The sequence below is a fragment of the Myxine glutinosa genome, chromosome 6, assembly GCF_964187855.1.
Source record: "Myxine glutinosa chromosome 6, kmMyxGlut1.1, whole genome shotgun sequence".
Lineage (NCBI taxonomy): Eukaryota > Metazoa > Chordata > Myxini > Myxiniformes > Myxinidae > Myxine > Myxine glutinosa.
The window spans coordinates 125,409,046-125,434,446 of NC_136266.1; the positions used below are offsets into that span (position 1 = coordinate 125,409,046).

The 25,401-nt window shown below is 46.0% G+C and overlaps 1 protein-coding gene across 2 annotated transcripts in view; it reads right to left on the reverse strand.

Annotated features, from left to right (window-relative positions):
* LOC144892658 (uncharacterized) overlaps positions 1 to 25,401 on the reverse strand; it is a 139,299-nt gene that overhangs the window by 18,700 nt on the left and 95,198 nt on the right. For both annotated transcript variants that reach the window (XM_078780471.1, XM_078780469.1), the window contains exons 3-4: positions 6,736 to 6,845; positions 3,662 to 3,790 (exon numbers count right to left, since the gene is read on the reverse strand). In XM_078780471.1, coding sequence (XP_078636597.1) covers positions 3,662 to 3,790; positions 6,736 to 6,845 — 239 coding nt within the window. The remainder of the gene's footprint in view (positions 1 to 3,661; positions 3,791 to 6,735; positions 6,846 to 25,401) is intronic.

A 25,401-nucleotide genomic window follows, 5' to 3' on the forward strand; every position in this document is an offset into this window, starting at 1 on the left:
CCCCCAGCTCTCTCTGGGCTCTGTCCAGCAAAAATTCCTACAGGTCGCACAAGATCTGCCTGCAACCCTTTTATGGTTAAACTGCCAAAATCAAGACTCTCTGCTCACCTTCACTCCTTCATTCCTCTTTTCTCCCGCCTCTGGAACAAACTCCCTCACTCTCTTCAATCCCACTCCACCCTCCAGGTCTTTAAAACAGCTGTTCACCACCATCTCTTATCTTCCCCCATCCAAAACCTTGATTTTTCTATCCCCGCTAATTTCACCCCAATTCCACTTTTTTGAAATACCAACTTCTGTCCTGGAAGTCCTTGGATTTTATACTTCTCCCACCCCCCCCCCCTTCCCACGCCTCCTCCCCCCAAGCCCTCTCCCTCCCACACATCTCCCTGCTCTTAAATGTTGTGTGCTCTCAAGTGTTTGTGTGCTTCCCCTTCTCTTGTCTTCCGCTCCCTCTTTTTATATATTTTGTTTGTCTGGTTGATTTGTTTGTGAAGTAAATGTCAGCTCTTTCACGAGCCTCGATTCAGTATACAAAAAAACAAACAAAAAAAACCCTACACCTATGCAGCCATTGAGCCTCAGAGGCCCCAAGAATGTATTCGTGTAAAGTTTTTTTATTTTCATATTTTTGTCACTGAATTATTTGTAACCAAGTTATAGGAGCATATAATGAGGCTCATATCAAGAAAATAATGATATAACATAGTAGTAGAACAACATTTATGCGGGGCCTCGAAGGCCCCAGGCCTGCATTAGTGGCGGATTTTCGGGTTATAAGTGAAGAATGAAGATTTTACCACGAGCCTGAATGAAGGAATTTTTTTTTAATGTCACTGTATTTTGTGTAACAACATGAAGGTTGGTGAAAATGAGGCTCATTCCAAAAAAAATGGACAGCATAGTTTTTGCAACCAAAAAAACCTTGTGGGCCTCCGAGGTGCAACCACTGCATCCAAGGGTTAAATATGCATAATGCCGGGATGGACGGAGCTTATTTTTTGATTCCATGTTTTTCGGTTATGGATGCAGAAAGTGTAACAGGTGAAAGTAAACAATCTTTAGAGATGTCTCTCATGAACAACAGGTAAGAACTGTGGTTTGTGGTTCGAGCTATTACATCCACATAGAAGTGGTAAATTAGATGTGTGGAAACTAGGTCAGAATGCCCCCAATTCAAAAATGCAATTTTGTGTCAAATTTGGAAAAATGCCATTAATTTTCAGAGTATCAGGAAAACTATAAATCGATTGCTGACAAATTTGTTCATAACCAGATCTGACAAGATATTTCAGCAATGGTACCTTTATCCTAAATGAGGGAGGTAGAGTGAATTCTAAATCCTTGTGTAGCGGGTGCTGAACTACCCACTTTCTCTATGACAGCCCCAATGTTCCTAAGAGAGCCATGATAGTGCACACTTTGTTACCCAGTTCTTCCACACACAGATCCACCTGGGAATGGAAATATGGCCCATTAAACGCATTCATCCAGAATAACAGCCAAAACCACGCTGTGTTGAATTGGAAATCAATGTAGTTATTCACAGCCCTGTGAAAGTCTGTTTGCATCCTGTACAAAAAAAAAAAAATCCCATTTTCATGCAAGAAGCAATTGCACATTTATATTGTGTAAGTTACATTTCATCTGTAAATATAACGATGGAAGTGTCCAAAAGAAAATTGTGCAAATACAAAACAAGAAAGAGCAATCGGAGATTGCAGACCTTCGCAAAGACGTGTTTGTGTGATTTATTTTGTGTTTTATAGTTGCTGTGTTTTTATGGTTTATTGACAACATCGATTTATGCTCAATCCAATATGGCTGCCGAATCATGTAACAGATGACGTCATCAATTTAATTATCCCATACAATTTTTGTGTAGATCACGCTCAAGAAATTTCAAACTGATTGGATCAAGCGTTCTTCTCATCTAATTATGAAGTCATAATGAAGGCATCGATGACATCATAATGAATATATGTTATTCGCCATGAGGAGTACTTGACAATGAGCCATGTTTAAATTTTTTCCATGGAGTGGTTTCGGAGATACAGAGGTGCAAAGTTTTTCAGTCTTTCCAAGATGGCGCCCGTACCATTATGACGTCATAATTATTTTTAAAAATCGACAGTAGGAGGTGCACCTATGGTGAAAATTTTTGGCAATCGGACCAACAGTTACAGAGAAAAGCGTACTCATGTTCTGTGCAGAAAAACAAGCAAACAGACAGACAAACAGACCCAAATGCAATATCCTCTCCTCCAGCGAGGGTAATAACAAAACTTTGAGTGCACTGATGAAACAAATGCACTGTGATGAAGACATTGCATAAGCCATTCATCTTAAATATGCAATGAGTATGGTTCTTCTCTCTGAGCTGATACAGCTGCCCAGTTGGTTTCAGAACATTAGCAGCAAGTACAATTTTGGGCCAAAATTAGGCAAGTTGCTGGGCAGTGTAGGAAGACAGATATGATATTTTGGGCCAAGAATAGACAAGTCGTGGGGCAGTGTGGGTAGAGAAAATATGGTTGCTAGGAAGTGATCCAGAACAGAGCGAAGTGAAATTGGCAGTAAGGAAACAAGAGGGAAAGAATAATATTACATGCAGAGTGACGCATGTTTATTGTGAGCAGGAGAATGTATCAGGGGATGCTGGGGTTTACGGGAATTCTCCACTGTTTACTGGAAAAAAAAAATTGCAGAAGCTAAGAGTGAAATAGCTCGACTGAAGAAAAAGTTGGCTACACTCCAGGAGGTAAAGGATTGTGAACAGTTTAGCTTGGATAACTCGTCAATGGACAGTAGTTATCTCACGCACTCGAAGCGAAAAGCAGGGTTAAGCAATTGGTTCATATCCACCTGTCCGTCTGTCTTATCAGTTTATTTATGAACAAGGAACAACTTATTTAAATTGAATGTTATATTTGGAACACGAATCGGACCATGAATCAGAAAACGAACCTGCTGTTTTACCATATAGTTTGTTTCTCATTTTATCCTGGTCACACATGCATGGAGGAGTGAGAATATTTTTTTACTGTTTGCCTATCAGGTAGTCAAACAAAATTGAAAATCATTCCAAACAGGAAACTTACTCTTTTTAAGGACCTCATAATGGACACAAAAAACAGGCACGAATATCGAATGTAACATGTTAGATAGGGTGGTGTAATAGACACTGGGCAAAATGGCGGTAAAGTGCAGAATTAATTTATATATATATATATATATATATATATATATATATATATATATCTTTAAACATTTATTTATTTGAATTATATACTTGAACACTGCAGAACACAAATCGCTTTTGTAATACTTCCAAGAACCTCCAGTTTTGCAGTACGTGGATGTGTTTTATCAGGTGGTGTATGTAATAGGAGCTGCCAAGCGCAACCCCTGGGAAGTGGGCGTGGCATATGAGAGGGTGCATTAGGGGTGAAGAAGAAGCCGTTGATGTGGCCATGTACGATGCCTATTGACGCAGCGTTCTATGGTGACCAATAAAGCCTCCATCTCCTAAATTGTGACTCAACGTCATCTTATTACTGTATATAAGGGTGGTGTGTAAAACTGCTTCAGTCGTGCTAAACTTACGGAATTTTTTTAACGATCTTTAAAATCACTCTTTTATTAAAATTGAAGTATATACCTGAGTGCTGCATGGGGTATCATGTTCTATGAACTCTCTGGTTGACTCCGTCACTGAAGGTGACTGGCAAATGAGATGGTGGTGAAGCTCCGGAGGAAAGGATGGGATTGAACAAACTGAGGAAGTTGACTGCACCGGCAATAGAAAAGAGGAACGAATGAATGGAGTTAAGCAGAGCCGAGGCTTTTTTTTTTCTTTTTGTTATTGTATACAAGATCGAGGCTCGTGTAAGAGCATATTGGTTTTGTATCACAATCACTAGCATCAATCACAAAAAAAAAACGGACACACAAAACATACAATAAAGGGAACGGGAGACAAGATGGGGAGAGAGAGGGAAGCACACAATTACAACAGGAGAGAATAGGGACATCGGAAGATCTGTGGGAGGGAGAGGGCTTGGGGGCGGAGGCATGGGGAGAGGGGCTGTGGCAAAGGTATAAAACACATGGACACTGCTAGAACTTCCAGGAAAGAAAGAAGTCGGGATTTCAAAAAAAAAGTGGATCTGGGGTGAATTAACGGGGATATAAGAGATCAAGGTTTTGGATGGGGGAAGACAGTTTGTGAGTTTCACCAGAATTGGTTTACTGGAAGATCGTGTGTGTCCTGGAGAAACTTGGGGAGTGGGCGGAGGACAGAACAAGGAAAGGGCAGATTGTGCAAGACCAAAAAGGAGGTGATAGAAGACAGAGAGGCCCTCAACCTGTCTGCGATGCGAAAGTAACAGGTTCAGAGTCTCGCCTTCATCACAGGAGACTCCAATGATTTTGAGGGCCTTCGTTTCCACAGCATCAAGAATGCAAGTTGGCGAGGGTACATGTCTGTTTTTTTGTTTTGTATACAGAGTCGAGGCTCGTGAAAGAGCTAACATTTATCAAACAAACAAATCAAACAAACAAGTAAACAAAGTATATAAAAATGGGAGCGGTCGACAAGATGGGGAGAGAAGGGGAGGAAGCACACAAACACAACATTTGAGGGCAGGGACATCGGGAGATGTGTGGGAGGCAGAGGGCCTGGGGGGAGGCAGGATAGGTATAAAATGCAAGGACACCAAGGACTTCCAGGAAAGAAGACAAAAGTCACCTCAAAAAAGTGGATTTGGGGTGAAATTAGCGGGGGTAGAAAAGATCAAGGTTTTGGATTGGGGAAGATAAGAGATGGTGGTGAACAGCCGTTTTAAAGACCTGGAGGGAGGAGTGGGATTGAAGAGAGTGAGGGAGTTTGTTCCAGAGGCGGGAGAAAAGAGGAATGAAGGAGTGAAGGTGAGCAGAGAGTCTTGATTTTGGCAGTTTAACCATAAGAGGGTTGCAGGCAAATCTTGTGCGACCTGCAGGAATATTTGGGGGACAGAGCCCAGAGAGAGCTGGGGGAGCAAGGCCGGAGAGGAGTCGGTAGAAGACGGAAAGACCACCAACCTGCCTGCGGTGAGTAAGTGAAAGGCCCTCGGAGATAGCGTCATCGCGGGAGATTCCAATGATTCTGAACGCTTTGGTTTCAACAGCGTGAAGACGAGCTAGGTGTGAGGCAGGAACACCAGCCCAGAGGGGAGAGCAGTATTCCATTGAGCTGCGGATGAAAGCCTTGTATGTGGTGAGGAGCTCAGGTGTGCCAAGGAAGGACTTCGCACGACGGAGGATGCCCAGGCGGCGACTGGCTTTGGAGGCCAGCTTGGAAATGTGGTTTTCCCAGGAAAGATCATGGCAGATAGTGAGACCCAAAAACTTGAGTGACAGAACTTCTTGGAGAGGATTATTCAAAAAGTAGATGGGAGGGTTGTCCAGTCGGTCTTTTCGGAGAGACATCGTAAGAGTGTGAGATTTGTCAGGATTGAAAGACATGTTCCACTTGTTTGCCCAGTCTGTGATTTTGTCCAGGTCTGCAGAGAGTGAGGAGGCTGCAGACTGCCGATCTGAGGGATGAGGAATGGAGCGGCAGAGAGTGGAGTCATCAGCAAAGAGATCGAGAGGATTTTCAAGAGAGTCAGAGAGATCATTGTTGAAGACCAGAAAAAGCACAGGGCCCAGAACACTGCCTTGGGGAACTCCAGCCTGAACAGGAACAGGAAGAGGAGATGAGAGAAACCCATTCAGGGCCACACGTTGACTACGACGAGAGAGGAAGTCTGCCTGTATATCTACACATGAGTGCTTGTGGGAACTGAAGGGGAACTCGATGGACAACTCAGAGGTTAGTGGGCATCTCTAGGCCATCCTGCCAACCAAATGATATCGTTTACAAAAAATGTTACTGAACATATTCTACTGGTAAGTTATCATGTTTACGTTTTTAAAGTAAAAATGCTGTTTGGAAGTTCGCAAGGTTGTTAAGCAACGAGTTGGCTACCGCACAAAACCCTGTGCAGTGAACGCTAACGGTGGCTCTTCCCACAACATGCAGTGATGCGGAGCTTCATGACAGCATGTGTGGCTGAGTGCCATACACCGGTTACAAACAATTCCGGGACTAGGGCATTTCCAAGGTTTTCATATACAATATCTCGGATTTAATTTTGAACTGTTTTATGCAGAAACAAATGATACTGTAGTCATGATGGAATTCTGTGCAAGATGGTCAATTCTGCAGAATTCCTTCAGGTGTACATAAGGAACATGGCTAATGATGAGGCCTAGAAGTTCAATGGACTATACCTCTTTCAGTGGTTGACCATGGAAATGGATAGGTGGTCTCCTTTGAGGGTTCTTCCAGAGCAACAGGGTGAGAATGAGATTTTCCAGGATTGAAGGACATGGTACATTTATCAGACCAGAGTCTAATCATTTCCAGATGAGCAAAGGAGTGTCACAGCTGCTGTCTGTCATTTGATCCTGATATGACATTTGACTAAAACACTATTCTGGAATGATGCATCTGGCGTATTGCATTATACGAGCACACCGTGTGCTGGATAAAGGCATAAGGCCTGTTGTCCAACTGCATGTTGCGCATTCAAATTCAAATAAATAGAAAAGGAAAAAACAAAACCAATATGTTTCGAAATGAGCATTTCATTGTGTACAGGTTCCAGAGCTCATTTTTCTGCTTGTAGTTATCAGTATGAGTCACATTACCTGGATGAGGAATGTAGGGTATGGAAATGGCTCAGGCATGATGGACAAAGCTGTTGAAGAGATGAGAAATGTCGAGAAAGTACTTCCTAAATGGCTCCAGGATCTAAGGTCTGTTGAATAGCAGAAACCAAAATCATGCACACATATGCAGACAAATAAATGAGACAACTAGATGGTATTCATAGAATACTTACCCCGTGCATTCAACTTGGTGTGAGCCAACTCTTCTGTTTTTGAACGATTCATTTTTTTTGATCCAATATGGCTGCCCGACCACGTGAGCGATGACATCATAAATTTATATTCTCTAAATAATTGATGCATAGATCATGCTCAATAAATTTCAAACCGATCAGACTAAGCGTTGTCCCTGTCGAACGACGAGCTGACCTCAAAATCAATTGGCTTCTTCCTTTTGACCAACTCTACAATTTCGTGAAGTTTCGCAAAGTTCGGTTTAAAATGGGGACATGTCAATTGTGACATACAGACAGACAGTAACAATATACTTGAAAGATCTTCGATTTTCGCAAGGAACAAACATACAGGGGTGAAAACATAACCTCCATCCACCTTGGGTGGCGGAGGTAACAATGGACTTGATTTCAGACAAACATGGTTACTGAGGTTGGGGGAGGTGAGGTAACATGCTGGTAGGTGCCATGAACACAGCCACGGGCCACACACACCTTGTATATGTAACAAGCAGACAGTCCCTTATCCTGTTCTTTTATATATCACATGGCAATAGGACATAAAATATTAGAAGGAACATTCCTGAGGAATGCAATAAATAAATTGTAGTTTTATTGAATTTTTTTTTTAAAGAAACAAAAATGTTATCCACTGGTTTTGTCAAAAAGAGCAAAGGAATAAGAGAAACAACTGGAGGTCATGAAGGTAATGGTATCAGACTGGAAAGCATACGTGTGGAGCAAAAGAGGAAGGTGGACAGGCCTGTTCGCTGTTCCACAAACGTAGTGAATGTGACCTTTGGCCTGCAGACAAATTGGAGGCATTAATGAGATCACTTTGCTCCGATGCAATGTACCAGGAGCGTGCAACAGAGACGCATTTGACATGCCGGTGCGACACGACACCTTTGCCTATCGGCGTGGGCTAGAAGGGCAGGCCTCGGCCTTCAACTAGCATGGCGGTGGCGTGCTCAGCCAGCAGCATATGTGCCAGAGTCCAAAAACCATGATGAGACGGACGCCTTCACATTTTCCGTTAAACGGCAGAACGCATACATCAATGCTGCTTGCAGAGAAAACTAAGTGGACTTGGAGTAAGCAATCTCAAGGAGCAACAGCTTTAGGGTGCACAGCATATTATAAAATGAATCGATGAACTTTTCTTACCTCTTTGTTTCACTGTTTGGTCAAAACTTTTAAGACACTGATGAAACGAAAACATGGGTGTTAAAAAATTATTGCCTCGAACATCTTTCAGGCATCGTAACAAAACTCCTGGCCCGCCAGCTTTATTTGAATTATACTTACTTGTAAAAATTTATTTTGCCGTCAGGTGCCACCTGTTAATGAGCGATGATTATGATGTGGGGTTGTGGGGTTTGCGGCTACAAGAGCTTTCCTATACAGTCACGTGAAAAAGTAAGTACACCCCATGTAAAGTTTTGACTTTTTCAACATATTTCAACATACAGCTATTTGATCTTCATTTCAACAATATTGATAGATAAAGGTGATATAAGATAACAAATATCATGAAACATTTACATTTTGTAGTCCATTGTATAATTTAAATAAACATAAATGCAAATTTCGCATGTGGAAAAAGTAAGAACACCCTTGGCTCTAATAGGTGGTATTGCCCCCTATGGCAGAAACAACCTCAAGTAGGTGTTTCTTATAACTGTCTACCAGTCTCTGACATCGACCTGGAGAAATTTTTGCCCACTCCTCCATGCAGAATTCTTTCAGCTGTGCGATGTTTTAGGGGTTTCTTGCATGCACAGCTCGTTTCAAATCCCCCCACAACATCTCGATGGGATTTAGATCCAGGCTTTGACTTGGCGATTCCAGAACCCTCCATTTCTTTCTTTTCAGCCATTCCTTGGTGGATTTACTGGTATGTTTAGGGTCATTGTCATGTTGCAAGGTCCATCTTCGGTTGAGCTTAAACTTTCCGACAGATGGCCTCACATTATCCTCAAGCACCCTCTAGTACAATGAAGAATTCATAGTGGTTTATATGATGGTGAGCTGCCCAGGCCCTGATGCAGCGAAGCTGCCCCAAACCATAATATTTCCACCACCATGCTTTACAGTTGGTATCAGGTTCTTGTGGTGAAATGCTGTCTTTGGTTTTCGCCAATCATGTCTTCTGGTACTGTGCCCAGATAGCTCTACCTTTGACTCATCTGTCCAGAACACATTGTTCCAGAAGTGCTGGTCTTTGCCAAAGTGTTCATTGGCAAACTTTAGTCTTGCCCTGATGTTCTTTCTGGACAGCAACGGTTTCCTCCTGGCACACCTACCATGTAGATCAAATTTGTGCAGCCTCTTTCTAATGGTAGACTCATGCACTTTGACATCAACAGTGGCAAGAGCTACCTGTAGGTCCCGTGATGACATTCTGGGGTTCTTCGAGACTTCTTTCAGCATCTTGCAGTCTGCTCCCGGGCTGAACTTGCTGGGGCGGCCTGGCCTGAACAAGTTGGCAGTTGTTTGGAATCTTCTCCACTTGTAGATGATCTTCCGGACAGTCAAATGATTGATTTCAAATTGTTTGGAGATCTTTTTAAATCGCTTCCCAGACTCGTAGGCATCTATAACCTTCTTTCTGAAGGCCTCAGAGAGCTCCTTTGATCTAGGCATGGTGACGCCGCACAATTCAACAACAAAGAGCAAACCAAACGAAATGTCTGAGGTTTAAATAAGACAGGTTCCTCCAAGATCCTCTCTAACGATGTTCTAATCATTTGCACCTGAGCTCGTGCACCTGATTCTAATTTTAGGTATTTGAAGTAGTGATAAATGTAGGGGTGTACTTACTTTTTCCACATGCGAAATTTGCATTTATGTTTATTTAAATTATACAATGGACTACAAAATGTAAATGTTTCATTATTAACTCAATATGTCGAAATGTCACACACATCCATGCCTGTGGGATTCCCACGGGTGACACCGCTAGTATTTGTTATATTGTATCACCTTTATCTTTCAATATTGTTGAAATGAAGATCAAATAGCTGTATGTTGAAATATGTTGAAAAAATCAAAACTTTACATGGGGTGTACTTACTTTTTCACGTGACTGTATACTGCATGTGCTGTGTTCATACAGATGCGGACATCTCTTTTTATCCTTACATTTCCTCCTACACACCTTATACCATCATTTGCAAAACAGTGGGTTTGTAAGAGAGCAATGAGACACGTACAGGGGTATCAAAAGTGTTCAAAATTCTTTTTCAAGGATCAAGAGGGTTTGTATAAGGTGAGCGATAAACAATTATCTGCCGCACATTCACCTGCTGATGCAACCCTCACACTGACGTCACAATCAGAACACAAGTATACAATCACCCTTCAATACCCAAGCTACCTACCTGTCATGTCAATATCTATACATCTCTCTATCCCCAATGCTTCTAAGTAGCTACTTTACTTGAATTTAAACAACTAGTACACCACCTGTTAAACCACTTTAAACCACCAAGTAGCTACGTTACTCACTATGAGAGCAGAAAAAGGGTCATTCCTCTTTGGGGTATATAGATTATAGTCGATCTATGGTCGGGTCTCAAGAACATTGGGTGTGAGATCATTTACCAAGTTCCTTGTGGAGAGATCGCCAAGTGGTTTAAGCATTCGAGCAAGCACTCCATTCAAAGCAGTTAAGGAACGGCTGGCTTGGCAAGCGCTGGCTAGCTGTTTGGTAAAAGAGCACAACCTGAGCTTCTCCCTTTCAGTTTCATATCAAACAGCAGGAGCGAGTTTCAAAATTTCGCTACAAAAATGCCACGGTAGCAGCAGAAAGGGCCATGTTATTAACCCAATAATTGTGGGTTATATAGAGTACAGTAGATCTTCGCTCAATTCTGTAACACTTACTTCACGGATGTCGGGATCACTGATCTGTATATACTACTGGATAGCGGGTCGGGCTCTTGAGTTGAAGTCAGCGCCCGGCCACTGGACGCCATGTTGCCACTCGCATAAATTTTTCGTCAACACGCTCCGCTAACGTATTATGAAATGCCGGCTTGTGCTGCTATTAATTGCACAAAGAGACAAATACGAGGATGTGGAAAGACATTTCATCTGTAAGTACTGAAAATTAACATTTATTTGAGAATGTTTTATTTAAAAAACGTTGAATTTGAATGTTAAATTATGATGTTTGCACAACCGTGATCTGGATTCAAGTTTCAACTACTGAACTTCAGAACTAGTTTGACTCAACCGCAGAGTGCGCAAAGTCACTGAGCCGGGACATATTTCATCAATATGCGGTCCCTCAGGGCTAAGTTTGACCCAAAGTCTTTATCTATATATAGTTATCGAGGACGAGTATAAATAGCATGGTCCCGTCTAATAATGTGTACCCTGGATGATTCAAAGTTGCAAAACTCAATGCAGTTAAACTTTGAAACCAATAACTGATTCTGTATAAGTACATAATTGATTGGTAATTGAGTGTTTATATGGCTAGTATGTTGAGCCTTACATATTGAATATGTTGTAAATTGTTGCTTCGAGTTGTACTTTCATGACTATCGGCTAATTTCTTGAAAATATTTTTTTCAGATTTCCATTCAGTCGTCCAGATGTTCTCCAGAAATGGGTTGTGAATGTGAAACGTGACAAATGGAAACCTTCAAAGAAGTCTGTCCTTTGCTCAGACCACTTTGATGACTCATGTTTTGACAGGACAGGTCAGACCACAAGACTCAGAGAAAATTCCCTGCCAACCATATTTGATTTTCCGACCCACCTGCAGAAGGTACATAATACAAGAGTTTCATGTTGTGGTGGAGTAACTGAGATATAAATAGTGTCATGTTGTAGCTGTCACTGCCAGCAGTGATTTTCACACTTGTCTACTTACATGCCAATTGATGTGTCAAATATATAAATTTTGCAAACATATCAACATCAGCAACTTATCAATACTTTTCCACCATCTCTTTTCTCAAGAACATCCCAAATAAATAATCTTGTATAATTTCTTCGTTCATAATTAATTCTGATCTATTATTCTGATGGATTTCCAGGATGAAAGGAAGCGAAAGCCACCCAAACCACAGTCTTTCCCGCAAGAAGCACTGGTCAATCTGCAAGAGCCACTGGACAACACACCCAGTACATCAATCATCACCAGCCCATCAAAGCTTTCAGCAACGACTGGTGCTGATCACACATATGCTGTAACTGCCAGTCCATGGAGTGTGAAACGTAAACTGGACTCTGTGCATGACAATCTTTGTAGCGTCAAGAAAAAGCTCAAATTGACACAGCAGAAATCACGTCGCTGCCGGAGGAAAGTCAAATCTTTGACCACAGTTGTTCAAGCACTTCGTGATGAGCAGCTGCTCTCTGAGAATGGAGCTGACCAGTTGGCAAAGACCTTCTCTGATGTTCCTTCTGGAATAATGGAAAGAATGCTCCAAAACAAGAAAAGTGGCAAGGTGACAAGGAAGACGTATCCTCCTGCACTCAGAGCATTTGCTCTGACCCTTCAATTCTATTCAACCAAAGCCTACATGTATGTACGCAAAACTTTTGACATGGCATTGCCACACCCTGCAGTCATCAGGAAGTGGTACAGTTGTATCAGTGGTGAACCGGGATTCACACAAGAATCCTTTGTGGCCTTACAACTGAAAGTGAAGGAGGCTGAAGCTGAAAAGAGACGTGTTGTTTGTGCCCTTATGCTTGATGAAATGTCCATCAGAAAGCACGTCAGTTGGGATGGTGATAAGCTGCGTGGCTATGTTGACATTGGAACAGATGTATGCGATGATTCAACTCCTGTTGCAACTGATGCACTTGTTCTCATGGTTGTGTCATTAAACAGCAATTGGAAAGTTCCAGTTGGATATTTTTTGATACATGGCATGTCAGGTGCTGAAAGGGCCAATTTGGTGATGCAGTGCATACAGAAGCTGTGTGACATTGACGTTGAAGTTGCCTCTCTTACATGTGATGGACCATCATGTCACATGACCATGTTGAAGCAGCTGGGGGCAAATATGGACATTGCTCGGTTGGATCCCTCATTCCCTCATCCCAGTAAACCGGAGTTGCGTGTGAGTGTCCTTCTTGACATATGTCATATGTTGAAACTGGTGAGAAACACACTTGCATCCAAGGGAATTTTGGTTGATGGATCGGGAGGGAAGATTTGTTGGTCTTACATTGAACGTCTACACGTGCTGCAAGAGGAGGAGGGGCTCAGAGCTGGCAACAAGCTGAGGTCGGCACACATCCACTGGGACAAGCAAAAGATGAAAGTCAACTTGGCGGCCCAAACTCTCAGCAGCAGTGTGGCTGATGCACTGGAGTTTTGCGATAAAGATTTGAAGCTGAAGAAGTTTGAAGGCTGTGAAGCAACGGTCGAGTTCATACGTACATTTGATCATTTATTTGATATTGTTACAGACGCGGTTGTGGATGTTAGTTTACCGAGCGGTTTGGTATGGCCGCGTCTGCACAGTTTACCCGATTATACTCGAACGTTGGCCGAGTCGCGCTACGCTAAATCAATTGAGGAAAAAGACACAACGGCTGGGTTAAAATGACACGACACCAAGGGTACAGTTCTCAAGACCTCCGGAGGAGGTTATAATATATCGGAACGTTAGATTACACCGACCAGAGGTACAGCATAGTAAGGTGGGCACTTAAACACGGTCTTATATTAGCCCCGACAGACCACAGATAAACAGGACAAAACTGACTCACACAGGGATTGATGGCAAGGAGGGGCAGGTAGTTGATAGCTCAAGGTGCACCTTGGCTCAGGGGCAGGATCCACACGGTCCGGTCCAGAGATGCGGGAGGTCTCTCTCAGCGTCAGCGTTGGAAGGTGACGTTCTTTCTCCAAGCTGGGGGCGCATCTGACGTCACGTCCGGTAAGTGGCTGCGTATATCCGGCGGGGAGTGACACGCCCTCGGCTCGTTAGCTCCGCCCCAGATGGAATCGGCCCGTTGCTTCTTATTGGGTGCGGGGGTTACCAGGCTCCGCCCTTGACGAGGAGCTGACAGCCAGCCCCTTCGTGGTAACCCCTTGGGCGCACATGGCAATGGCGGCTAACCAAGCCGGTGTGAGGACGCACACTCCCCGCACCGCGGCCGCGCCGCCCCCGCTGTGGTTGTAGTTGTTGTTGTTGTTATTGTTTCATGGGGAAGATGGGAGGAGGTATGGGGAGGTCCTAAACTCACTACTGGTGCCATACAATCACATTCTGGTGCAACGAAGAGTCAGAATTAATGGAAACGAGTCCTTAACTGACATAGACTAAGAATAACTAGCAAGATGTCCGAAAGTTGTCTACGTGAGATGCGGTGGACCTGGGCACGACATTTAATGGGGGAAGAAGGGGAAGGTCGGTTCTACAGAGTGTTGTTTACAGACAATGGGACTAGGGAATGGGGGATTGGGGATAGTTGGGGAGTATTGGGGAAATAGGGGAATATTTACAAGCGGATATGGAGGCCAAATCCCATATCCGCAACATTGCACCCTTCTCTACCCTCGGGGCGTCCCGACCCGATAAATTTTTACCTATTTTAGTGTGGCACTCAGATGTAGTTCCCTCTACTATTAACTCTACCCTGAGTGCGACAGTTTTACAGATATTCACAAATGAGTAAATATGTCCCCCTGCGACATTGCACCCTTCTCCTCACAGAAACACACCCACAGGATAACCGAATCGCGGAAAGAATTCGCAAACTAAACATACAGCCGGTAGGGAGCATTATTTACATAAGACTACGCTGATATTTACACTACGATCCAGGACCTGTTTTTGGAGGAACACATGCAGATGTTATGCATAGAGAGAGCACGCATGCCAGCATCGATACACCAACCCACGAGTGCTCTGTGGCCTTACGGCCTTTAATAATGTGCAGAGCACCCCTTCCAAGCACCAAAAGCACCACCCCAAGCACCAATCGGTGCAGTCACCATTGTTCATTAAAATAAAAACAACAACCCCTAACCCTGCAGGTGTCTCTTGCTCTTCGTGTGGTGCACTTGGCCTTCTTGCTTCCCTAGAAATAAAGAAAGGCGCCAACCGCGTCCATTTCTTTATTGTGGCCGTCAAGGGGGCCAACTATTAGTGGTTCACCTGTTTGGCATAGGTGCCACGTTGACCCAGAGGTCCATCAATGGGTGGTGCTTGGCCGCAAAAGAACTGCGGTCCATTGTGGGTGGCCACCAACATTGCGGTCCATATGGTGTATCGATCCAGGCAGCAAGCAGCGAAAGTGCAGGCCCACAACTGCGGAGCCAGCACCTCTCTCTCCTCTCTCTCTGCCCCAAAGCCAGATCCTCGGAGGTGGGAGACAAAAGAAGAAAACAAGTGAGTAAGGTGGTAAGGGCGCAAAAGTGCACGCAATGTAAGGTAATGCACACTGGGGGCACATGGGAACCAGGTGAGACAGGTACGTTCCTACCGTACGCCCCCCCCCCCCCCACCAGGTAACCTACATGGCCCCTCCCTTACCCCTTACTGTATCCACAACACACAACACTACCCATAAACATCTACTTTACAAATCAACAAACGTCCCTACTGTCTTCCCCGTTCCTCCCATAAGCCAAATTCGTCTTCTCTCCCTCCTAACCAATCAAATTTGCCATTTTCAACTCTCATCAAAATTTGCCATCTTCAACTGAACATCAAAATTTGCCATTACCAATTCATCATCAGTCCCTCCTAGGGAGGGAGAGATGGAATCACCCCAATGTCTCATCCACGCCGTGATGCGTCTCACAAATCCAACAGCAATCCTTTCTTCCTGCAACACAAAACAAAGAAAACACAGGTGTGGAGTCATCATCATCACCACAGGCAAGTGGCTGCGTATGGTGCGACAGGTTCATCAATCCTAACTATTTCCTAAATGACTTTAACAACTTTACACTACCCGGGGTCTTTCTCCTGCCAAACCATTGGCCCTCTTACACTATGGGTTCTAAAAACCAATTCCCATTGACCAAACTGTGGTGCTTTTCAATTTGGGGTCTCACTCCCCCGATTCATCTCCCGGTGCCCTCGCACAATTTCTGGGCCGCGACGTGTACCTCTCCCAGCGGGTCTACCCACCTGCACACCCCCACCACTGCAGTTGCCTCCGAGCTTACCTGCTCCTTACCCTAACCTAACTACCTGGGGAAGGCCCTCTGGCGCTCTCCCCACTCGGTGCCCTCTCTGGCACTGGGCTACCCGGGTCCGTCCTCCGGATCCTCGGGCCCCATCCACAACTCTACCGGCTCCCAGAGCCCACCTGCGGCCTCACCTGGCCGACATCCTCACAGTGGTGGAGTGCCCAACCAACTACACACACTAACAGGCTACACGCCCAGCCATTTCCACAACACTAATGCACCCATCCACAACACCATTCTGCATCCGCACCACAAATGCCAATATCCAACCACAATTTACCTATACCCTCTACCTAACACTTACACTACCCGCCCCGGGTATCCGTGATGGGGGTCCACTCTTCCCCCATTCACACCTTCGCACCATGCACACCACTCCATACCACTTACTCCAACTCTCTCCACACCACCTTTACTTGCACACCTGTGCTCTCACACCTGGTGCCACCTGCACCCTTCTCTCCCCAAGCGCATTCGCGCTGATCCACACACTCACTACTCACACACTGCTCCACACACCTGTCCAGTTGCACACCTGTGCAATCACACCTGTTCAATTCTCACACACACGGCATCATCTCAGCTAACTACTCCCTTCTGAAACTTGCGCTTCCCAGTCGTCCCTTTAAACTATTGCGCTCCCTCGTCATTATCATCCACACTAATCTACCTGCGTCCCCACTACAGGTATCAGTCACTAACTAAACTTAACGTTACCTAATGTCATCTTCTAGGGCCCTATCAATATCCTAACCCACCCGGGCTAGTTTTCACTGCCATACACCCCATAAGCTAGTGCGCATTTGCCCCACTATATGGGAAGGGTGGCAAGGATGCCACCCTTACCCACCGGGCCCATCGCTCCTCAATCCCCCAGTCCTCTGGCACTAATAAGCCCCCCTTATTCAGAGGTACTGGGTCCCGCCTCGGCATCTAAAGCCGAGGCAATCCACGGGGGCGCCTGCTCGCCGGTGTAAGGTCTTATCCGGTCGGCGTGGACGATCCGAGGGAGGGCTCGTGGCCCCATTTTGATCTTAATGACCACGTCACAGATTTGCGACAGGACGACTCCTGGGCCTTGCCAGGGGGAGGTGAGTTTTGGGCACCTTCCCTTCCGCCTCCGGGGATTAAAGAACCAAATCTTCATCCCCGGAGCGTATTGACTCCCCTGGCTCCGGTCGTCATACCTGCGCTTCATCTTTTCCCCCGCCAGATGGAGTTGGCGGCGGGCAAAGGCATGGACTAGCTCCATGCCTTCCTCTAGGTGACGTGCGTACCCCTCCCTCGGCGGGTTAACCACTGTGTCTGGCACGGGACCGCATAGCAAGTCGGCAGGAGCCCGTAACTCCCGCCCATACATAAGCAACGCTGGACTGCATGCGGTGGCCCCGTGCTGGCTGGTTCGGTAGGCCATTAGCAAATAAGGGAGATGTTCGTCCCAGTCATCCTGACGGGTGGCGGTGAACAGTGCCAGTTGTTGGATTAGAGTTCGGTTGAATCTTTCCACCATCCCGTCAGATTGAGGCCTTAAAGGCGTTGTTCTGGTTTTCCGAATTGACAGGAGACTGCACACATCTTTTAGCAATTTGCTCTCAAAATTTCGTCCCTGGTCGGTGTGCAACTCCTGTGGAATCCCATGCCGGCACACAAATCCTTCCACGAAGGCCTGCGCTACCACCCCTGCTTCTTGGTTGGGGAGGGCGTAGGCCTCCGGCCACTTGGTGAAGTAGTCCATCACAACGAGGATGTACTTATTACCTAGGCGGGTGCGGGGTAGTGGGCCTAGGATATCCATGGCCACCCGCTCTAGGGGGGGCCCCACCTGGTGTAATTGAAGGGGGGCCCTCATCCTCCGTGCTGGTCCCTTTTTGGCAGTACAGGCGTCGCATCTCCGACACCAGTCCTGTATGTCGCGCCCCATATTCACCCAATAAAACCTCCGGCGTACCTGCGATGTCGTCTTTGTCCTGCCCAAATGGCCGCCGGGGCGGGTACCATGCACCTGTTGCAATATATCGGTCTTAAATTTATTTGGGACTACCACCAGCCAGGAAGTTTTATCAGAGGGAACCTCCACCCACTTGCGATACAAGATGTTATCCTTCAATTCCAGGGTTTTCCACTGAGCCCAATATGCCTTTGTTTGCGCCCCGAGGGGGGTGACCTCTTCCCCCTTTGGTCTTTGCCCCAATTTGACCCAATTGAACACTGGCCCCAGGACAGGATCCTCCTGCTGGGCCGTGCTCCATGCCAAAGTTCCGAATTCCTCATCTGCGGTTAGTGGCAAAATTGGCCCTCTCACCCGGGTTGCCCGGACAACGAGGGTCGGGTCCGAATCGCCCAATTGTTCCCTCTCCTCGTGTCTCGCACAAAATTTGCAGTTTTCCCCCAGACAAGGACGCCGAGAGAGTGCGTCCGCATTACCATGGGCCTTCCCGGCCCTATGGGCCACATCAAAATCGTACTGCTGCAACTTTTCCAACCACCTTGCAATTTGGCCCTCTGGTTCCTTGAACCGAAGGAGCCATTGCAAGGAGGAATGGTCAGTTCTAACCAAAAATTTCCGCCCGTACAAGTACGGGTGGAAATGGTTCATGGCAGCCAGCATAGCCAATAACTCTTTGCGAGTGACGCAATAATTTCGCTCGGGCCTACTTAAGGCCCGACTATAATAACCAATCACTCTCTCCACGCCCTCCTGTGTCTGGGACAACACTGCGCCCAATCCTTCCTGGCTCGCATCCGTGTCCAGGGTAAATGCCCCGTTACTAGTGGGGTACGCTAGAAGGGGTGCGGATGTTAGACACCCCTTCAATTTTTGGAAGGCCTCGTGGCACTCCCGCGTCCAATTAAATCGCGTCCCCTTCTCCGTAAGCCGGTGGAGGGGACCGGCCAACTCCGCAAATTTCGCCACAAAGCGCCGGTAGTAGGAGCAGAGTCCCAAAAATCCCCGCACCTCCTTGATGGTACGTGGTGCGGGCCACTCCTCTACCGCTTTAATTTTGTCTGGGTCCGTTTTTACCCCCTCGCGGCCGATCACGTGACCTAGATAGGCCACCTCTCTTGCAAACAAAGTGCACTTACTCGGGTTCAGCTTCAACCCTGCCTGTCTGAGGCACCCGAACACCTGGTCCAAATTAGCTACTGCCTGGGGGAACGTTTGGGCATGTACCAGGACGTCATCCAGGTACACCAGGCATGATTGCCATGGCATGCCGCCTAGTACATGCTCCATCAATCTTTCAAAGGTGGCGGGGGCGTTACACAAACCAAACGGTATCACAGTAAACTGATACAGTCCCTTACCTGTGGAAAATGCCGTTTTCTCCTTCCCTGCCCTATCCATCTCCACCTGCCAATACCCACTCTTGAGGTCCAAAGTTGTGAACCAATTTGAGCCCGCAACGGCATCGAGGGTGTCATCAATCCTTGGCAGGGGATATGAGTCCTTGAGTGTCACGTTGTTTAGCTGGCGATAGTCCACGCAGAACCGCGTGGTCCCATCCTTCTTTTTGACCAGCACAACAGGTGACATCCAAGGACTTCCCGAGGGCTCGATCACACCTGCGTCGAGCATTTTTTCAACCTGCTCGTCAGCTTCCGCCCTCTTGCTCCAAGGGAGCCGTCGGGCGGCCTGACGAATAGGCCGGGCCTCACCGGTGTGGATCTGATGTTTCACCAGGCCCGTACGTCCAATATCCTCGGTGGACAGGGAGAAGAGGTCCAAATGGGACCCAACCAGTTTGTGTAAGGCCTCCCTCTGGGTACCTCCCAACTCTACGCTACTACGATTTACCATCTCGCAAATGGGATCGGGCCAATTCCTACTTCTTATTGAAGGCTCCCCCCGGGGTCGGCTCGGCTGGACGTTCTCGCCCCTCACTGTCGCGACTTCCTCAACTGGGGTGCAGCCAGCTACCCTCGTGCCCCTTACTATAGTGCGTGGTTCTGTACTCATATTTATTACTCGGACGGCCACTACCGGTCCGTCCGTTTTTACAAGGGTGCGGCCCACGATTAAACCCGGTATGGACTGCGCTGCCACCGGTTCGACCAGGCCGCAGGACTCCTGCCACGTTGGGCGAGCTGCCCACCGGGCCGGCACTATCGCCTCGGCCCTTGGGGGGATGGTCACGGCCTCGGAAGCCTCCAGCTCCGCTCTCTCGGCCGTGCTCACTCCCCCTAACGGCAGCTCTTCTACTCCCACCTGCAGGATCCCCCGGCACAAGTCGATTTTACAGCCGCTGGCAGTCAACAGGTCCAACCCTATTAAACATGGGTCGCACACCTCCGCCACCCAAACATCTATCTCCCTCCTTACCGACCCTAACTTGAGGGTCACAGAACCACGCCCTATGATCGGGGCCGTTACCCCGGTAGCAAGCTGCAAACTATAATTTTGCAGGCGCTGGATCTTATCCCAGCCACCTGCGCTCGAATCAAGGACCACAGGGCTGATGATCGTGGCGCTAGCTCCTGTGTCCACTACGGCGTCTACCCCCACGCCGGCAATTTTGCATCTAATTGTCAGGCTACCGGTTCCAATTTGGCCACAATAAATGACCTGTCGCGTCAATGAGGGCTCTCCTCCATCCTCTGCTGCCGAACACCGCCCTACGTGCCCGACACCTTCTAGTTTCCCGGGGTCTGGCGGGGGGGTGTCTGGGGTCGGCTAACCCGCTCCCCCCTGGGCGGAGTTGAGGACCTCAACCGCCGGGGATCATCCCGGCGCGTGGCTCGACAGTGCCGCGCCAGGTGACCCAGACGGTTGCAAGTATAGCACCTCACCTGGTAAGGTGCTTGTCTCCGGAATTCCAAATTTCCCCCCCTGTAGGTCCGAATTGGATTACCCGCTCGTGGTCCACCGCGGGCCACCTCCGGGGCCGCCTGCCATGGTCCAGGTCCCGCCAGGCGCTGGTCCACCAGCCTCCGGACCATGCCCGCCAGGTCAGGACCCACATCGGGGGCGGGCCCCCTAAGGGTTTTGGCTTGGTCCACAATGAACTCGAGAAATCCCTTGGCCCGCAACTACAAGGCACCAATGCATCCCCGCAACGAGCCTCAGTGGCGTCCCTTTCTGAGAAACGCCTTCACATATGTATTGTCGCTGAAAGATGTTCATGGCAAGCCAATGTACGAAACCCCAAGAAAAACAGCCTTTGTTGGATTTCTCGTGGCGATCAGGAGTCTTCAAGATATGTATGAATCTCTTGTTGGTGCTGCAGAACCAAAACTGAAGTACTTGCTGACGTACAAAACAAGCCAAGACCATCTGGAGTTGTTCTTCTGTGCTGTACGAGCGGCTGGAGGTATGAACAACAACCCCACCTCCAAGCAGTTCACTGCTCTGTACAAGCGACTTTTGATTCGCCACGAGATATCCGCACTTGGTGGAAATTGTATTGCCCAGGATACAACCGGCATTCTTCATGTCTCCAGTGTGCACAGGGAACCAGAGTCAGAGATCTGTCAAGACATGTTGCTGGTGAGGAAGTATGGCATGGAGCCTCACCCATCTGCTCCTCATCACGACCATGATTATGCTCATATCCCCGACATTGGAAGGCTATCCCTCTACAAGGAAGAAGTCATATGCTGCATAGCTGGATATGTTGTTCGTATGGCTGCCAAGCGTTTGTCATGTCCAGAGTGAAGAGATGCGATGACTGACGGTGGTGTTGCCACTGGTTGTCTTCTTTTGGACAGAAAGAATAGAGGAGGTCTTGTGAGGGCGGCGGCTGATGTGATCACAGTGTGTACTGCCACAGAGCAGTGCATACAGAGGATGCTGCACACCACTGAAGGTGCTCTACCACAGTCCAAGAGGATTGCTCCTGCCATCATGTCAACCGTGTTGGGTGAAGTATGTCAGCGGGGTGTTTTTGACAGGTTGGATGAGCACGTGCTCAGTGGTTCTCCAGAATGCAACCATGTCCACCTTCTTGTCAAGTGTTTGTCCTCTTGTTACATCAAGATACGAATGCATCATCTGACGAAGCAGCTGAATGAGCAGATCACGGGGCCCAATGTGCGCAAGCGGCTCACCAAGCTAATTCTCTTCAAACACCAGTAATTTTGTTTTTATTTCACAATTTTTGCATATCAGATGTTCCTTTTGAAAGGACTATGGTATGTAAATTAACATGATTGGTCGACATATGCACACATGTATGCAACTAAGTTTAACTAACTATGCTTGCCATGTACCCATTTTAAATTATGATGTTTTTATGTACTTCAAGAAATACTTCTGAAGTGTTCTGCATTCAAGATGTGCTCTTGCCTCTCATTAAATTTGTTCACCTTATGCTTGTGACTAACAAGTGATTTCAAATAGTGTATTGACTGTATTCTCTTCTTTGTGTTTGTTGTTTGCAACTGGGAGACAATGGAGCACTGACAGGCTGCTCTTTTTGGCTCCTTCAAATGTCAGCATTTTGTGCTTTTTGTATCCTGTGCATCATCGCATTTTGTCACCATATCATCTGAATATGTGGATCAATTTTACTTCAAATGTGGATTATATTGTAGGATAATTGTTTAGATCTGGATTGTTTCTTTGTGCAAATTTGTTCTGTGAAAGAATACTGGGAAGCAACAATGAGTTTTGAGTGAACTGAATGGATAATGCTTGCTTGGTGGTGTGACAGTACTCCGGCTAATCCTCTGGTTGTTCACTGCAGTGTTCGGTCAGGCATGTCGGCTGTGGTGCTGTCTAGTCTAGGGATTACCTGCTTGCTGTGAAACAACATGTGGCGGTGACTTTGGTGGTCGTGCCTTCTCCAACGTGGCACCCACACTGTGGAACCATTCCCAGAGGAAGTCGGGCATACCTCCTACATCAGTATCTGAGTGAAATGAAATGTGTGGGACTTTAGGCCACATTTCTGCAATCTGTGTGCCAAACCGAGCCAGAGAACTGTCTGGGTAATGAGATGAAGTGTGAAACATACCCACGACAGAGGGTGTCGAAACCCTGACCTGGCGGTCGCCAATCAAACGCATTACCACAAGAACAAACTGAAGACACTTGTTCAATGATGATTTTGGTGACAAAATGTTTGTTTCTTTTGTTGAGCCTCTTTGAAAAGGGCACACTACATATGTCGGTCAATATTATTATTATTAATTGAGGCTTTGTAATAAAAGGTGCCTTTTTATTCCAACTTTAAGCTTTTTATGTTTCATTTGTCTTTCAGAAGACTTTGCTTGTTGTCAACTGATAAATTCTTGACATAGAATGAGTAAATGACCCAACATTGAAACCATCACATATAGACATCCTGGAGAAAGTATTCCGTGAGAACAGCGTTGACCACAATGCCCTTAAATTGTGGACTAATTTATTGTATCAAGGATGATAAAATCTTTGAAAAATTAGTAAATTTTAATAATAATGCTTTATTCTCAAGCAATTTGGATTATACACTAAATTCATACTTAAATCGAGAATTATTTGAGAAAAACACAAACATGGACAAGAAATTTGCGTTGAAATTGTGAGGAAGGTTGGCAAAAAAATCAATCAGAATTGAGTTTTCGAGCTGCTAACCTGGAACGTACAAATAAACATTAATTTGAAGAATTAGATTGAGAGTTAAGAACAATAAAACGAAAGGATATTACAAGAGAACATTGGCGTGCCAAATACATAAACATATACATTGTCTGTCAATCATTGAGTTTGGAAAATGACACTTTGTATATATTTACAAAGTATAATTCTGAAAATTTTGCACATATAATCTAGGTTTCTTTCTAAAACAGCTTGTTGAGTGACTTTCAGTTGCGATGTTACGAGGTAGTTCATTCCACAGTTGTGCAAACGCCAGGAACTGACACAGGCCGCGCCTCCTTGTGCGAGTGGCAAGATGGCCGCCGCTGTCGCGCGCCGGCTTCACAGCTTTGTACAAGCCTATTCGCCGATGCTCTATCCAGTAGTATATACAGATCAGTGGTTGAGATTCCTCCAAATTTCTTCATTTAGTGTTACAGCCGGCGAAGCCGGTGTTGTGATGAACGCATACGTATTATGTTGAAAAGCCAGATTTTGCTGGATCCCTTGACTTGAGAATTTTGAAGCTTTGACGCACCAAATCGCTCAATGGAGGCCGCCATCTTGCGGATGCGGAAGTATGCATAACAAATTGAAAAAAGTTCAATAGGAGTTTGTTTCACCTGTCTTTTTTTGATTCACAATCTTATGCACCTCTAATTTGTAATTAAAATACTTTAAGACCAAGCTAGTTCCCTGGGCCCACACGGGCTCTGGTTATCTTCAAGGAAAATCGTCACCAATTACCGGAACCAATGACATTCGAGCATTTGAAAAAATATTTCAAAAAAGCTTTTTACCACATTTCGGACGCTGAAAACGGCGTCAAATGTTCTAAAATTGACGAAGAATTCTTTTTTAGAAATCTCGCGGCCGTAGGGGGTAGTTTTTCACGGCCGGAAATATCCGAAGTTGAGACGGAATTCACCGAATTAATCAAGAAGGAAATTATATAAATTTTAATCTCATCCAGAATGCAAATGGTGTCATTTTGAACCAGGTACGGTACCCACTACACCTACCTACTACCAACTACCTAACCTACTGATGCCATAGTGATGGGTAAAATAGTGGCAAGAGGCTTTGGCTTCGCCGGCTCATTGCGGCTTTGCAGTCGGGTACTAGTAGCCGGCGAAGCCGGTGTGAATGAACGCGTATTATGTTGAAAAGCCAGATTTTGCTGGATCCTTTGAGAATTTCGAAGCTTTGACGCACCAAATCGCTCCATGGAGGCCGCCATCTTGCGGATGTGGAAGTATGCATAAACAATTGCGAAAATGTTCAATAGGGGCTTTGCCTTCGCCGGCCCATTGCGGCTTTGCAGTAGGGTCATATTAATATTTATACTTCCTGTAGAAGCTTCTGCTCCCATGGAAATGCCAGTATAACTATAAGCTGGATACACGTTATCACTGCAGGAAAAACGCCTTGGGGAAGTAGGACATTATTAGTATTAATATTGTTTTGTAATAACATTAATAATATGCGATTATCATTAATTTTATTATTAAAAGCATCTTTGGAAAAACGCCACGATAAATCTTCTTATTTGGAAAAACGCCACGATAAAGCTAATTTAACATTGATATACACCTCAACACGCAACCTCATTGACGGCAAAGGCGGGGAAAACCCGCTCGGGGGAGAAAACCCCCTTGGGGAGGTAGGCAAATGAATGCGCTACAACCTTCATTGTGTAACCCTTCGTCCTCCTGTCAAGTTTGGTTGAGATTGGATAA